Genomic DNA, 15,868 nt, shown 5'->3' on the forward strand with positions numbered 1-15,868 from the left:
TTTTTTATGCTTCTCTTTTTTTGAGGTTTTGGAAGGGGCAAGGTTTCAACTAAGGAATAACAGCGAAAGAACCACTAACCAGTCACTAGATATGTATTAGCTAAACCGAAACTCATCCCAAATGCAATCATCGCATGAGATCATCAATTGTTCTGAACAACTGAGTGCCATAACGAAGTTATCGTCTCCAAAATCACAACTTACATGATATCAAGAACCAAAGATCACAGACGTCCTAGTACTTCAACAAGGGGTTTTGGCACATCAGAAAAAAAAATTAGAGCATTTGGATATATAACAACAAGCTGTTGTAAACTACTTGCAACAAATTTGATGGTTGAAGAACCTTAGCCTTGTAAACTACTTGCAACAAATTTGATGGTTGAAGATCCTTAGCCTTCCCATCCTACTGATAAAAGCAATTATCCCTGATGGTTGAAGAACCTTAGCCTTCCCTTCCCCTACTGATAAAAGCAACTATCCCTTTCTGTCAAGTTCATTGAGAATTTCTCCATCCTAGTAGGCAGGCACAGAGGCCTAGAAAAGTGGACTGAAGATGGATCAGACCCATTGCTGCTTTTGGAATCACCATTGGAGAATGCTGATGATTTCTTGAGAAATTGAAATTCATCCATGGACTGCCTTAGAATCCTTTGATTTCTCCGTTTAGCTTTAGTTGATTCAGTCAGGTTCATGTAGCTAGGCCTACTGTTATTCCTGTCCTCTGTCCTGTCTGACGTCAAAGGAGTAGTTCCAGATATAGGAGTTGTTGATGTGCATATTGAAGATGAAGCTGAGCTCTCATCGTATCTAAATTCAGAACTCGGGCTCGAGGATGAGCGAGTAGCTAATCCAACTAAAGGAGGTTTTGCTGATACCCTAGTAGTGACATTGTTCCTCTTTACCTTCACTGAGCCAGGTTCAGATGACCTTGATCTGTTGTTACCCTTGGAAGAATCCAAACAGGTCTTTGAATGTGGAGTCTTTTCAGCAATATCGTTGTTGGCTTCTTCCATCAGTCTGTTTTCCCATGGTTTTGCTGCCATCCAACGTTCCAACCAACTCCATCCCCAGCTATTCTTGTCAAGTTCATGACTTTTAAGGGAGGGGACCGAGACATTTGTTCGGGAATCAAAATTTTGGCTAAATTTGCACTGCAAGGAAAGTTGAAGGATTATCCATTTTCCTCCTTGTTAGGCAGATTAAACAAATTACGAAGTAATATTTGAAACTGTAAGCACCTTCTGGGCAATAGAGTAAGCAAGTGCTCTCTCTCTCTTGAACAATCCCTCTTGCCTCATTTGTATCTTTGTCGTAACCTCTTCTAGTGTTCCCCTACTATCGCACCATCCGTCCTGAAATTCACAAAGAATCAGAAAACTACTTCAGTTAATTAAATTAAATTACATAAACACCCCAAAGTAATAAAAGAGGCATCACCAGATATACTCAAATAACAGCAATAAGGGAAATCTACCTCTGCTTCTTTCAAACGATCAGCTTTGCTGCGATGCTCATCTAGTATTTTCTGCACAGCCTGTCCCTCTATGGACATTCTTACACGGCGAGCCCTAACCCGTGCCTGTACCCTGACCAGGGCCTGCATGCACCTAAGGGTTACAGCAGCTTGCTTTCTCACCTGCCGGCCACGGACTAAAGCTTGGAGCCTCACCAGTCCTTTCAAGGCCCTCAAGGCTCTCCTTGCCTAAAATCATAATTCAACACCACTTTCAGATCCGACACCAAATTAGATGAATTCAACTAATATCCTCATCTACTGTTTTGAATCAAGACATGGCCACTCCAATGAATTAATGCATAAAGTTCATACGACTAACACATAATGTATATGTATTAAGTTGGATAAACTTCTACAACCTCTTATCAATAACCCACACAAATATTATTACAAGCACTTGATAAAACAGATAACAGGCCATAATTAACCAATTAAAATGATAGGAAACGTTAGCAGAGTTCAAGGAATGCCTAAGATTAAATTGCTGCATTTTTTTCATCTTGCGACCACTGCTGCTAGATAGGCAAAATCAGAGAGAGGGAGAGAGAGATGGATTACCAAAAATCCACGAAAGGCAGTTTGGATTCTGATTGCAGCCCATTCTTGCCTAACAACCCTGAAATCTTTTGGAGGAGCTCTAACAACAGTAGCTACAGCAGCTGTGAAAGCATCATTATTCACTGATGAAGAATCCGAGGCTTCTGATCCACCACTGTTCCTACGATGCCCTTTGAATCCTTTCCATGATGAGGACCCACCCAGATCCCCTGATGAACTCCTCCATAGCCTCCATTTCTTGCCTTTTCCCCCCAACTTTTCCTACATAAAAAGCCCATGCAAAAAGCAAGCAAAAGACATTTAAGACCAACTCACAGCACATATACAGAAAAAAGATCAAATTTTTGTGAAATCCTTCGAGCTAAAAGCAGAAAGCAAAATTGAATCTTTTTAAAAAATTTGAGCTTACATAGTCATCTTTTTCTGGTTTCTTGAATCCTATTAAAGCTTTTACCCATTTTCCTGAAGCACCCATCTGGGCTAAGCTCTTGATCTACCAGATTTCAGCTCCAAAAACAGCTCAAAGATCAATCTTCCCTCAGATGAAGGAAAAAAATATAAGCAAAAGGGATGACGCAAAGGATGAAGAAATAGCAGCTTCCCACCAGATTAAAGCAAAGCAGCTAAAGCTAAATTTTTAGCTAAGAAGAGAAATTTTAAGAATAAAAAAAGAGGGCATTTATGTAACTGAAAAAAAAAAAATAGACAAGCCCACAATCAGGCAGAGAGAGATATAGGCAGAGCTTTAATAGGGCATAAATAAATTACTGCGTGTTTTCGTGGGTGAGTGGCATGTGTGTTTTGTGTGTTGAGGAGGGGAGTGGGGTGGGGAAGTACAGCTATTGGTCCTGGTGGTGGTGGTGGTCGTGGTGGGTGGTGTGGGCAGAGAGTTTCTCTGTCGCATTGTCCAATGAGCCGTTGGGTTTTGATATTTGAAATTCAAAGAAAACAACGGACACCACTCCAGGACCCTAGGAGGATCCGAGGACATTGTTCCCGCTCGAAATGTACGAGGAAATGACAAGAATGGGCTTGAATGCTGCTGGAAATACGACTCTGTGTTGTCCATTGACCCTGCGGACAGGGCAGCCTAAAAAGGCACGAAGCTTTGTGGAAAGCTGAAAAATAACACCAAAGACATGCAGATTGCAGACAAAGAATCTCTAAAGTCAGTGCGGTGAAGATATATCTGCTGCTGTTTTAATTTTATCTATCTTCTATCCCAAAGCACCCCACTTTCGGATCAAATACTCACCAAGCTTAAATTTGATTTGGATTTTATGGGGGAACATTTATCTTTCTGCATGTGTTCTTTTGGGGTGGTCAACCTGATCTTACAAAAGGTTTCTCATTTTCCAAAATCATGGTTAAAGTTTTCAAGAAAAATGAAGTGATGATGGAATGGAGTTATAGACTTTCAAAGAAAACGGTTGAAAGAGTTCATAATTACCCGGAAATTACCAATGTGACGTTTGGATTGAACATGATTCGATTTTTTTTTTTCCTTCGTGTTTAGTATTACTTACTGTAACACAATAATGTGTTTTATTGGGAATAATAAGAAGGAATTTTTCCAAATAGATTTTTTCTATTTGGATAGTTATTTTTGGAAAAAATTTCTTGTTTCATGATAAACACTTGTTAAATTTTTTTTTAATTAGCTTTTTCTTATCTCGTACACATTACATCACAAAAAGTATTACCAAAATTATTCAAAAAAAAATTTCAAATCATCTTCACTCCAAAATCACAACTTTGGAATTCACACAAATATTCACAAATTAATCCAAACTCTTTCTTGCAAAAACTTTAGAAAATTAGCATAAATTGCTCTCATATCTCTCATGTATAAAGTTTGTTAACATATTTTTATTTGGAAAAGTCGTTCAAAATATCTCTCGCATGTCACTGAATGAATTTTTTTATCATTCATTTTTAAAATATTAACTTTACATCCCTTACATATTCAAGTTAACAAAATTTGGTTTTAACCTAAGTTTTCGATCACTTTTTAGTTTGATTTCACTACATGACCTATATGTAGTTATATTTTATATACAAAAAGGTTAGATCCTACCGTTTTAATGGTAAAATAATCATGGATTGAGTCAGATCCCACCTTTTAGGGAAAAAATAAATATGGTTCTAATTAGATCATACTATTTAGGTTAAAAAACAAATATGGATCGGATTATTTATTTAATTACAAATGGGTTCTAACTTTTTTTAATTTTAAAAAAATGATCATATGTGAGTCACATGATAAATTCAAGATAAAAAAAGTGGTCAAAAATCAACATCAGGATCAAAATTTATCAATTTAATTTTATAAAGGACGTAAAGTTATCGTTTTAAAAGTGAAAGACGAAAAGATTTATTTAATGAGATATAAGAGATGTTTTGAACGATTTTTCCTTTTTGTTTCACAATGAAAGTATACCATTTCATAGTTTTATATAACCAAGACGAATCTGTATATTGTTTTTAATTTTCCTCCAGCAAATTGAAAGGGCATCGTGGGTTGTACTTATTTTTTCTTTTTCAAAAAAAAAAAAAAAACAGTGGTCAATCAAGAACATTTTTTTTTTCTTACTTTCCTTCTACTTCCCTATTATTTTCGGTTTCCTTTCACCCATGGGCTATGCTAAAGTGACAAGGGGAAGGATTAGTAATTTCACATGAAAATCATGGTAAAACAAAAATAACTGCAAAGATATGTCACATTACTAATGCTTAGCTTAACTTTGCCATTGATGTTCTACATTATTGTCTGTTTCCTTTCGGAAAAAGATAGGGAAGTACATTAAACTCAAATTAGTGCCATCTCAAAATTTTCAAGTGTATATTGCATAAAATTGGACACAGAAAATGCTGACTAACTGGAAAGTGTGAAAGAGAATATGAGAAAATATTAAGGTTCAAAAATGGCAGACTGCAAAGAATGAATTCTTTTATTTACTTGGTAAATTGGAGAACAGCTTATTTGTCCAAGGGACAAGGAAGTCTTGAAAAATAAACTACTACTCCCTCCCTTTTTTTATAACTGACGTTTAAGGTTTTGCACACCAATTAAGAAAAGTTTTTCATTGCTTAAATCTGTACACTACTTTCCTTTTGTACCCTCATTAATTATCCAATTCACCCATATTTTCTCTCACTAGAGTACTAAATGGTGCTGTTTTACTAGGCCAAAAGCAATGCAAACTAACTCCCACCAAACTAGGAGTAGTAATTAAGAACCCTGTATTGGAAAAGAGAGATAAAAGGGTAAAATTGTGAAAAAATAATTAATACTATATGGGGATAATAAAACGACAGATAAAAGTACTAGAGCAAATTTCTTAAACGTCAGTTATAAAAAAAGGGAGGGAGTACAAGGAAAAAAACAACAAAGAAGAACACTACTCCTTTTTGTATCTTGCCTTCTGTTTTTTGGCCTTTATTTTCAGTGCGGTCCAATGCAGTTGAAGAAGAAGCATGATTAGTCGAACACTAAAAAGTGTAAAAATCACTACTGTTCCAAGCGTGATCTTTGAAAATTTGCCAAATACAAAAATTGTCGTGCAATGAAACCAAGATCACAACAACTTCAGTGAGAGTTCCTGTGCCATTCTAACTTCTTAACTTCTTCATTTGGCCTCTACCTTTTCGTCCCATTGTGGTCTGGTGCGGTCCTCTTTCTAATTTCAAATGCATCACATGGGTTTATAAAATTTTTTTCTTCTTTGAATTTTGAAAGTGAAACAGGTTGGTGCCCTGATCCTGAATTGATTTTGGATTCTTATTTTATTTTTACTCCAAAACAAAATAGAATAATCTCTCTTCTTGTCATGGAAATCAATTCTTGCACGATCTCTGACTCTTTACTGGCTAAACTGGCAAAAAAAAAAAAAAATGACCCATCATGATTCTTGAACCATTCTACGCATGCAAGTATTAAACAAAAATTTTTGAATGCATGTAAATTCTGTTCACATTTATTTAGTAAAATAAAAACTAGTAACTTTTCATCATTTTTTCCCCTTGTCATCTTGCAAGAAATCATCAAATTTGTGTCATTCTAATTAGTTAACACGGTGATAAGGAGAAAAATATGTTTGCATGCCAGAAAATGCACGAATTACTGTGGTGATATAATTGTTGTTTCCCCTAATTGTTTGAACATATTAAAGGGATAGCCCATTTCTACACATGGAGAAGAAAGCCAAAGTGTAGAATCAGTCTGAGTTCTTTGGCACTGTATTCAATTTGTCAATCGAAACCTTTGGCCTTGTGGAGTTTGGAGTGGCAACTGGCATAGAGTTGTTGGAATGCTAGCCGTTTTGGAGCTTAATGCAGAAACATCTCAAGACTGAAGCCTATTGGGAGTGGGGGGAGGGGAATACAGAAGCCTAATTCACGCTGGGGAACAAAATAATTAATTATCTCAGAGTTTGCTCTACCAACTAACTCTCCTGCCACCTAAATATTCGATGTTTGACCGACAAATTGACGTCTCCATTCTACTGTCAAAAAGACAATTTATAGCTAACAAATTCCGGATATACTACACGCAGTTACCTTGAAATCCGAACATGCCAACAAAATGCTGCACAAACACACAGATTTTAGAAAAATTTCATGCACTTTCGTGTACAAGTTGATGGAGATTTGAGGCCATTGCTTGTCAGCAGATTGATGGGGTTCTGTGTCGGATGCTTTAAATTTTCGGGACCAATTCTCCTGGTCCTCAAGGTCGTGTCCTAAAGCTTCCCCACAAGGGGCTAGATTCGACTCTAACAGAATAAGTCCGTAGAACGTAAAACGGATGCGAATATTTATGGATTATAAAAAAAAAATGGTCTGTGTCCTAAGTACAAGTTTGTGATGGAATGAAAAATCATAAGACCCTATTAACAATATGTAGTCTTAAATTTTGGATAACAGAGAGGGAAAGACGGACTAAAGGCGATCTTTCAACTAGGGAGTTGTTGCAATTTGCTTCACAAACTACAAAATTAAGGCTGTTTCAAATACAATAAGAATTCAAGAATAAAGTCATCTCTCTAAGCTAGTCCTCTTTCAATTCACTGAGCTATAAAGAACTGATGACTGAGGGCATAAAAAAGTGCCACAACGTCTTCATCTTTGCAGACTCTTGAAGTCCACTTCATGTACAACAAGAATAAAAGAATGAAACAATTAAGGCTCCCTTTTGAGAACTCAAATGAAAAAAAAAATTAAATAAATAAAATGAAACAGTTAAGAATTTTGCAAGGGCTGCCCAGGAGCGGCCTTGTACCCTCCAGGTGATAGTGTAGGTCGTTCCTCTGTTGGGATGGCAATGCAGTATTTAACTAGCAGAAGGAACAGACACCCTTGGGCTAGGAAGTCCCATGTATAAGAGCCTCGGTGACATGCGAACTTTAGGACTTGGTCGCGGGGAAGGAATGGGAATGCAACTCTTGGACTTTTCCAGCCCAGGCCTAGGCGATAGATTTACCTTCTCCAGTGCCTGAAATTGAAGGTGCATCGGATAGTCTCGAACACAACCAATTCGTGGTCCAACACCACTGGACCACTTGCAAGATAAACGCTTGGCCAAGTCAAATTTGGGTTCTTTAATACTTGGTATCTTTGCAGCCTGGATATTTTCTTGACACGCAGGTGCAAGGGAAACTTCATTGCAGGGACCATCAGAATCGGTAGCAATTGCATCCGTAGCTGTTGCAGTTGTGGAAAGATCTTGTAACTTCTCTTTCTTAGATTTGGATTCCTCATCAACCTCTTGAAATGAGGTCCTAGCATCATCAACTGTGTAGCGCTGCGGTACAAATTGGACGATGAGTCATTTTGTCTAGCAGCAACTTGAACGTTAATTAGGAGAACGAATTAGACCAGCATGTGGTTGTTGATGTAGATTTGACAATTGCAATTGAAGTTGGACAATCAAAAACAGATGCAAATTGATGAAACTATGTTTCTGACCAAATTCGCTCATTAGCAAATATTGATGCAAGGTAAAATATATTGCAGAGTGATTACCTTGACATTGCTTAACTCTACATGGTGCTCCTCAAGAAAGCTTATGAATTCCTTGAAATTGTCTTCTGTTGGAAGGTAGTGACCACTGTATGGCCATATTGCCTGAAGAAAACGAGAAAAATTAAAGCTTAAATAAAGGCAATGCAATGTGTATGTAACAATGTGTATCCTTTTCATGCGCCTAAAAGAATGCATACTTCAAGAATCCCATCATGAGCAACGAGTCTACCCGCAGCTGTTGTAGCTCCTCCAGATAGAAAACTGGAATGTTGAAAAACACCCTTCTTCTTCTGTCCTACGTATAGGGACCTTGATGTGCTGAGAACAAAAATCCACTTTGAACGGTCATTTGTATCCAGAAGCATGCCAGTTTGCTTGTACGCTAACTTGCCATCCTCCACAATTACTTCATAGGCTTCCCTCTCTTTCTGTTAGTACAAATACATGAAGAGTTTTAAAACCTAATTCTTGCATATGCATCAGTGATACCATTTAGTATGTTTGTTACGTGCACATATTTGGTACATCTAGTGAAGTATTCATAATTATTGCAGCAAAGGAGATGTGTGTTGCCTGAAAAAGAAGAGGAAAAAAGGCTTACAGGTCCAAGATATTTAATAAATTGGCGTTGCATGTTAACTCTTGGACAGCTTGGAAGATTTAGTTCTTTGCCACCACCAACGTCCAACCTTCAAGAAAATTGGAGATCTTAAGAACACAGGAAACCACTATCGGAAGATATGAAGAACTTGTGCACAAAAAGGCAGTTTCGTCATGGTAGTCTTACCAGTAGAAAAAGGGTTGATAGCTTCTGCTTTCAGACCATGCATCATAATAGAAGTGCAAGTTGTGTCCGTACCTATGCCGCGGATCAATCTGCAAAACCAAGAAGGGAAATGCATCAGTATTGTACAATTTCCACTTGTTCAGCGTAAAGTTCTTTAGCATATTTGATAGTCTGATCAGTAAGGAACCACATGTATATGATGCAATTTCATTCAATTCTTTCACCCTGTTTCAACTCGTACTAGTCAGAACTCAAGACCCTTCAAATCACTCCAAAATTCTGTCCTTTGGTTACAATAACACTCACAAGTTTGCTTGCATGAATTTTTATCAATAAGTATCAGATATTAACCGTTTAGATGCCATCACTTTTCAATAAGAATGCAAGGGCATGCAGTTTGATTAGCCATTTCATGCACTGTTCTCATCTCTGTTCCTTAGGATTTCAACTAAGAAAAAGATATAGGCGAGGACAAGCATCCCCTATTAGATCTTCAGAGAACATCAAAGCACCAGTGGTTATGCTTTAAAATCCTATATCCTAATTTGATCAACATGAACATTGTTTACGAAGGAAGCACAAAATAGAGGAAAGTTCTAAAAGAAGTTATGATCTTACAGCTTCAAGCCAATGCTGTAGAGCTAACTTCTGAGCTTTTTCATCCTTTAGTAAACCTTTTCCTACCTGTAAGCATGTTCATCAGTAGAGTGCAATGGCTTTAATGTCAGCCTTAGAAGTTAGCAATAGCTTAATGTGCCTAATTGTTATAGCATACCTTGGCAGCCTTTGTCCTACCACGTGCCCACCGTGCGACAGCAGTTTCATGTTTGGTAATGTCAAAGAATGATACGGAATTTCGCTCTAGAGTTGCAAAATCCAAGGCCTTCCACCTAAAGCATTCAAGAAATATATGAGAAACCAATAAACATAAGCAGAAAATGATTAGTTATTTCACAACAAATTAATAATGAAGAGCTGACCAGAGTTCTTCAGCAACAACTGCACAATCTGCAAGATTCCTTCTTGTGCGGTAGCTTTTATAGACTTTCTGAAGCTTAGTTGCTGCATCATCAAGCTTAGTAATAGGTCGTGGAGAAGATACCACAACGGGCGCTGGAATCAGAACTTCAAGCTTAGACTTATTAACAGCTTCTTGATCATTATCTCTAGACAGCGAATTCTTGGATTCCTTATCGACAACTAAACCCTTCGTTGGACCAACAGTCTTCAGCTTTTGTGTATCAACCCTCGGGCTTACTTTTGACTCATCAAACTTGTGAATAGTTTCTAATTCTTTTTTCTTAAAGCTAAATGTTCTGAAGACCAGTTCTCCTTCTCTTCTCCCAAAGCTCACAGATCTCACAACTGTTTCTGCTTTGTTAAATAAACCGAATATCTTGTGTTCCAGTATCTCATTCCAAGCTGACAAAATTATTGAAAGACAAAGTCCCATCTGTTATGCCTCGAAAAAAAAAACCGAACCCTGTCCAATAAGAGTTAAAAACACATGTTAAGCTCGCCAATTCTCCAAAAAAAAAAAAAAAATTAATGAACTTCTGAAAGATCAAATATTAGGACTTCAAGATTTTTTTTCCTTAAGGTATCCGTAAATTGTATTGTTGCTTGGTTTTTTCCCCCGTGTTGAGTTCATTCAACTTGCTCGGTCTAATAATTACTGAAAAGAATATTTACATGTAAACTAGGGAAGTACAGCTTATATGCTAAAATTAGACAAAAATGAGCTGTGACTGTTCCTTTCCGGAACACCCTAGCGTCCTTCCTGTTAAAGAAAAGCACACAAGGGAAACCTTCGTATAACAGCACGAGCTTTCTTACATAAAAACAGAAAGTAGTTAATTGCAGGCAGTAATCTCCAGCAAGAAATCTTGGACTAAAGAGACAAAGGTGCGAGATTTCAACAAAGCAATTGTATACCCTGATTCCTACTTATCCTCAACAAGCACAGGCATTTTTGGTACCACTGACTAATGAAATCAACAAGGGAAACACAATCAAGAAACCAAAACAGCTCAGAAGAATTATAATGCAAACCTTGAAATACAAAGATTCAGCCTATAGCTTCTCTATTCCTGGCTCCTCTTTCTCTTCTTTAGCGAGCTTCAAAGTCACAGAGCCCCTCAGCAACTTAATGCATGGTTTCGACGCTTCAATTTACTAGCTTATATACATGTACTTATGCAGTGCAGCCCACTTTTTTGAATGATCAAAGCCGTCAAAGTAAACTATAGCAAGTAGCAAATCAATTGAACACGTAAAGAAAAAGGTCGTGAGATGGGAAGGGGTCTACTGGGCTTTCACTGAAGTTCACAGGAAGGATTCAAGAAACACGCCAATTGAGCCTCGTGTTTTTACTTTTCACTGGTTAAAGAATACTGCTGTGCAAATCATACAGCCAAAAGAGCTCGCCCCACCCTCAGATTAAAATAAAACTAGTGGCTTTATGACGAACAGATCATCTTTTTTGGGACCCTTTTGACCCTTATGGGGATCAAGAGCTCCGTTTCAACTTTTCTGAATCGTGACCTGGTCGTTTGGTCTTTGCTGATGCTGTGGCTGTTTTAGCTACAATTCCTGTTCCTTTTTTTTTTTTTTTCCTTCTGTAAGTTAAAATCAATTTTAGTACATTACATATTTTCTTTGTGAAATCTTTTCCTCCTCTAAGTTCAGTTCGCAAGAACATATTTGAAGCAACTTTTGCAACAGTTTCCAGGCAATTGTGAGGAGGAAAAGTTTACAGCTTGTATGGATTGCCATTTTTGGGAAAATATTTATGAGTTTTTCGGGAACATTCATTATAGCAATTTCTTTTGGCCAAAAATTATTTCAGAAAATGCGATCCAAACAACTCGATACTGTATTGTTGTCTGGGGATTTGCAATTCTCGCTTCCTAAATCTTTCAATTCGAGTTTTAATTCACTAGATAGCGTTTAGTCCATGGATTGCTGATGTGGGATTTCCATTTGTCGTTCTTCAGCTATTTTAGAAACATTTTATTTTCTATCACTTTTATTGATTAATGTATCTACAAAAATAAAAGGTTGTCTGAAATATGTGTTTGATATTTTATCAAAAAAATGTGTGTCAAGTGTGAAAGCGGTATAAACACGAGCTTTTTGTCCCTGGGAAGTTTGTTTGACAAATGTTACATGGAAGGAAGCAGTCTAGACAACAACGTTAACCTGTAGAAGCCTAGAAGGAGTTGTAAAGCTATTAATTCCGTGAAGGGATAATTTCTGTTCCACATTCTGTGTCACTCTCCACAAAATATGAAATGATATATTATTTTTTGATATTATATTTGATTTGATTCCTAATGATAAACAACAAATTTTAGTGCTTTTCTTTAATGTGTGGGTTAGGATTAAATTAATTAAATAATGTAGTGAATTAGGGGTAATAATGGAATCATATTATTTTCTCTCTTATAATATCACTTTTTAATTATCGACTGGGCATAAATGTTACAATATAATTAACTTCATGGGAGGTTAATATAATTTTTAAAACTTGAAGGAAAGCTAGTGAAATAGTCAAAAATTTTACGAAAGGTTTCTGAAGTTATCCGCAACGGATCTTCTGTTCCACATTCTGTGCCACTCTCTGTACCACTTTTTATTATGTTGCTATTTCTCCTACATAAATATCATGTTTTAGTTCTTTTTAGTTTTCTTAAGATCCAATAACTATTAATAGTTATTGAATATTAAGGAAACAAAAAAGAACTAAAACATGATATTTATGTAGGAGAAATAACAATATAATAAAAAGTGGGACAGAGAGTGGCACAGGATGTGGGACAGAAGATCCGTTGCGGATAAGAAACCTTTCGTAAAATTTTTGACTATTTCACTAGCTTTCCTTCAAGTTTTAAAAATTATATTAACCTCCCATGAAGTTAATTATATTGTAACATTTATGCCCAGTCGATAATTAAAAAGTGATATTATAAGAGAGAAAATAATATGATTCCATTATTACCCCTAATTCACTACATTATTTAATTAATTTAATCCTAACCCACACATTAAAGAAAAGCACTAAAATTTGTTGTTTATCATTAGGAATCAAATCAAATATAATATCAAAAAATAATATATCATTTTATATTTTATATTTAATATAATATCCAAATTACTCTTTTCAACTACATGCTCATTGTCAAACATAATCAACACTAAATAATCAAAAAATTTGCAACCAAAATATTATAGAGAACAAACTTTAACATTATAAATATTCTTGTCAACATACTAAGATTAGTTGTTGAATTTTTTATGGTATTAAAATTTGCATTTTGTAATATTTTGGTTATAGATTTTTTTTTTTTATTATTTGTTGTTGATCATGTTTGATAACTAGTTTATAATTAAAAAGAGTATTTAGATCTTAAATTAAATAAAATATATAGAATGATGTACTCTTTTTTATACCATATGTGATTTAATCTCTGATGTTAAACAGCAAATTATGGTATTTTTTTTATTAATGTTTGGCTGGGTATTGGATTAATTAAATAATTTAGTAGAGGAGGGACAATTGTGAAATTATATTATTTTCTCTCTTCTAATATCACATTTTAATTGCTAGTTGGATGTAGATATTACAAGATAATAAATTTTAAGAGAGGTTAGTTTAATTTTGAAAATTTAAAGGAAAACCAATGAAATAGTCAGAAACCTTTATCCCTTCCGCAAATTGCACGTTGCAAGCATTTACTGCGAGTTCCTGAACATGAACGAGGCCACAGACCATTGAACCAACTCTCTCAAGTACTAGCACGACCAGTGCCCTTTCGCACAGGGGAAACATCCTTGTCCAAATTCCAATTGTGGCTTCATTACTAGTGATAATGAACTTCATTGACTATTTGCGTTGAAAGAAATGGCTTGTTTAACATGGTATGGATGAATTTGCTTGCTCTGTTGTTAAAATGATTGGTGGACTGGATTAGATAAGTAGTAGTAAGCTTCATACAAGTCCACATCTGCTGCCGTCCGACTGCCGTCCTCTTATTCCCTGTTTCAAACGGCACTCTGGAAAACTCTGAGTCATGACCATTGACTTTTGGAAAGACAAGTCGGTGATCTTGATTTTCCCTTCGTTTATTATCTCGCACAAAACTATTAGCGCTACATTATTGATACAACTCTTTTTTTTTTTTTCTCCTTTAAAATCGAGTAATCCCGGATAAGAGATCTGTGCGTGGATGTGGTAGCTCCATATAGACTGGTTGTTTTTACGAGAAGCTTTCCTATAGGTATTTTTGAGGGGGTGACTGGCACTGCAAAAAGGAGGAAGGGAAGGAGGTGGCGGCTGGTGGGAGGTGGTGGGTAGAAGAGAAAAGAGGGTGTTGGTTTTTATTTATTTATTAGGTATCTTTGAACTTGTATATAATATGTTTTTGGGGTAATAATGCTTTTGGGGTTATTTTTGAGCTTGTTAACATAGACTTCACTGGTTGGTAGGAAACTCTCCAATCCAAGTAGAATTGGAAATTTTTTTAGATGTTGACATTAATGAAGAAACAAATTCCTCTCGCTTATAAGTTTTATTGAATTGACATTTTTTACTCAAGAAAATTTTTTAACAAATTTCCACTAGTTTAAGGTATTGTCATTTTCACTTAAGAATTGTATATATCACGAACAAGTGATATCCTAATCATTTCTCTTCACTAATTTTATGAATTTATTTATTTAATATACATTCTGGTGAATTTTTACTAGCATTGCATTGATATTTTGGTTAAAATAGAGTAAATTATCTCAAAAGATGTTCTCCCAAAAAAAAAAAGAAACTAAAATAGAATGAAATTGGATAGTGAACTTCATTCTCCACCATGGCATAAGAATAATTTAGTATCCGGAGAATGCATGAAAAAGCAACATAGCTGAAATTGTATAAACATTTATAGAATTAAAGTTAATGATGAGGATCACATTTAAAGATTTTACAGTATATATAATTGGTTTTAGAATCAATATATGATCTAGGATTTTCATTTATTCTAAGAAACATCAATTTCCAAGTTCCATTTGCTTTGATTTTCTTTAATTCATTATCAAGGAAAACCATCCAATGCACTTATGCATGTAAATAATTTTTTAAAGAAAAATGTTGTTGAGTCAAACAATATAATTAGCTACCAAGAGTTGATAGTCAGCATCTGGACAAAGGGTGGTAAACGAGCAGTTACTCACAAGGGGTTAAAGCTTGACTCGAGTTCAAACTACTCAAATAGGATTAAAGAATCAAACTCGAGCATTTAGGTATTTTGCTCGAAAGCTCATTGAACTTTTCGAACTTCACACACACACACACACACACGTGTGTGTATGCATGCATATATGTGCATGATTTTTCATAATTGTTAGATTACCTGATGACCTATGTTTTTAGAAAAATTATATATCTTACCATTTGAACTCGAGCACAAGTTCAATCTTAATTTGCATCTCGAGCGAGCTCGAGTTCAAATTGAGCTTCCTATATTTTACGGGATAAATTGCATCTCAAAATCGACGGTTCACAAAGCTCAACCTTGAGTTTGGATAATACAGTTCAAGCTCAAGCTTGAGTACATCAATGTTCGAGGTTGGTTCGACTCATTATCATCCCTAATACGGCTTCCTCGATCAATCCTAAGTTTGAACTCACGTTGATCAAATTTAAGCTGAATTCTAGCAGTGTGAATAGGTGGACAAGTTCAAACTCAGCCTTATACTTGAGACTCAGAAGTTCGTCAAGTGTAATCAGATTCACTGGGAACAAGGGGCGGATAAAATATAGACATCCCACTGATTAGAAGACGGTACAAGCAGAGTTGAACATTATAGGGGCCACTCAAAGGCGAGCGAGGACGGGACCAGCGGCTGAGCCAAAATCACATGGTAAGTGGGGTCAAATTTTAATATTGTAAAGTACTGCTGATGAAATTTGTCATTGGCCCATAATAAGT

General features: G+C 35.9%; 2 protein-coding genes across 2 annotated transcripts; both read right to left on the reverse strand.

Annotated features, from left to right (window-relative positions):
- Positions 1 to 147: 147 nt before the first annotated feature.
- LOC113781293 (protein IQ-DOMAIN 1-like) lies at positions 148 to 2,853 on the reverse strand. Its single transcript, XM_027327206.1, has 5 exons — positions 2,487 to 2,853; positions 2,078 to 2,338; positions 1,478 to 1,705; positions 1,242 to 1,355; positions 148 to 1,154 (listed from the first exon to the last, which is right to left on the reverse strand). The coding sequence occupies exons 1-5, from the start codon at positions 2,550 to 2,552 to the stop codon at positions 462 to 464; spliced, it is 1,362 nt and encodes a 453-aa protein (XP_027183007.1). The 5' UTR covers positions 2,553 to 2,853; the 3' UTR covers positions 148 to 461.
- Positions 2,854 to 7,012: 4,159 nt separating this feature from the next.
- On the reverse strand, positions 7,013 to 11,272 carry LOC113781292 (IQ domain-containing protein IQM1). The gene is made up of 9 exons (XM_027327205.1): positions 10,941 to 11,272; positions 9,869 to 10,371; positions 9,664 to 9,778; positions 9,507 to 9,572; positions 8,889 to 8,977; positions 8,703 to 8,790; positions 8,299 to 8,529; positions 8,102 to 8,203; positions 7,013 to 7,880 (listed from the first exon to the last, which is right to left on the reverse strand). The coding sequence occupies exons 2-9, from the start codon at positions 10,339 to 10,341 to the stop codon at positions 7,410 to 7,412; spliced, it is 1,635 nt and encodes a 544-aa protein (XP_027183006.1). The 5' UTR covers positions 10,342 to 10,371; positions 10,941 to 11,272; the 3' UTR covers positions 7,013 to 7,409.
- Between the last annotated feature and the right edge of the window lie 4,596 nt (positions 11,273 to 15,868).

This window comes from Coffea eugenioides, chromosome 8 (genome assembly GCF_003713205.1).
Source record: "Coffea eugenioides isolate CCC68of chromosome 8, Ceug_1.0, whole genome shotgun sequence".
Taxonomy (NCBI): Eukaryota; Viridiplantae; Streptophyta; class Magnoliopsida; order Gentianales; family Rubiaceae; genus Coffea; species Coffea eugenioides.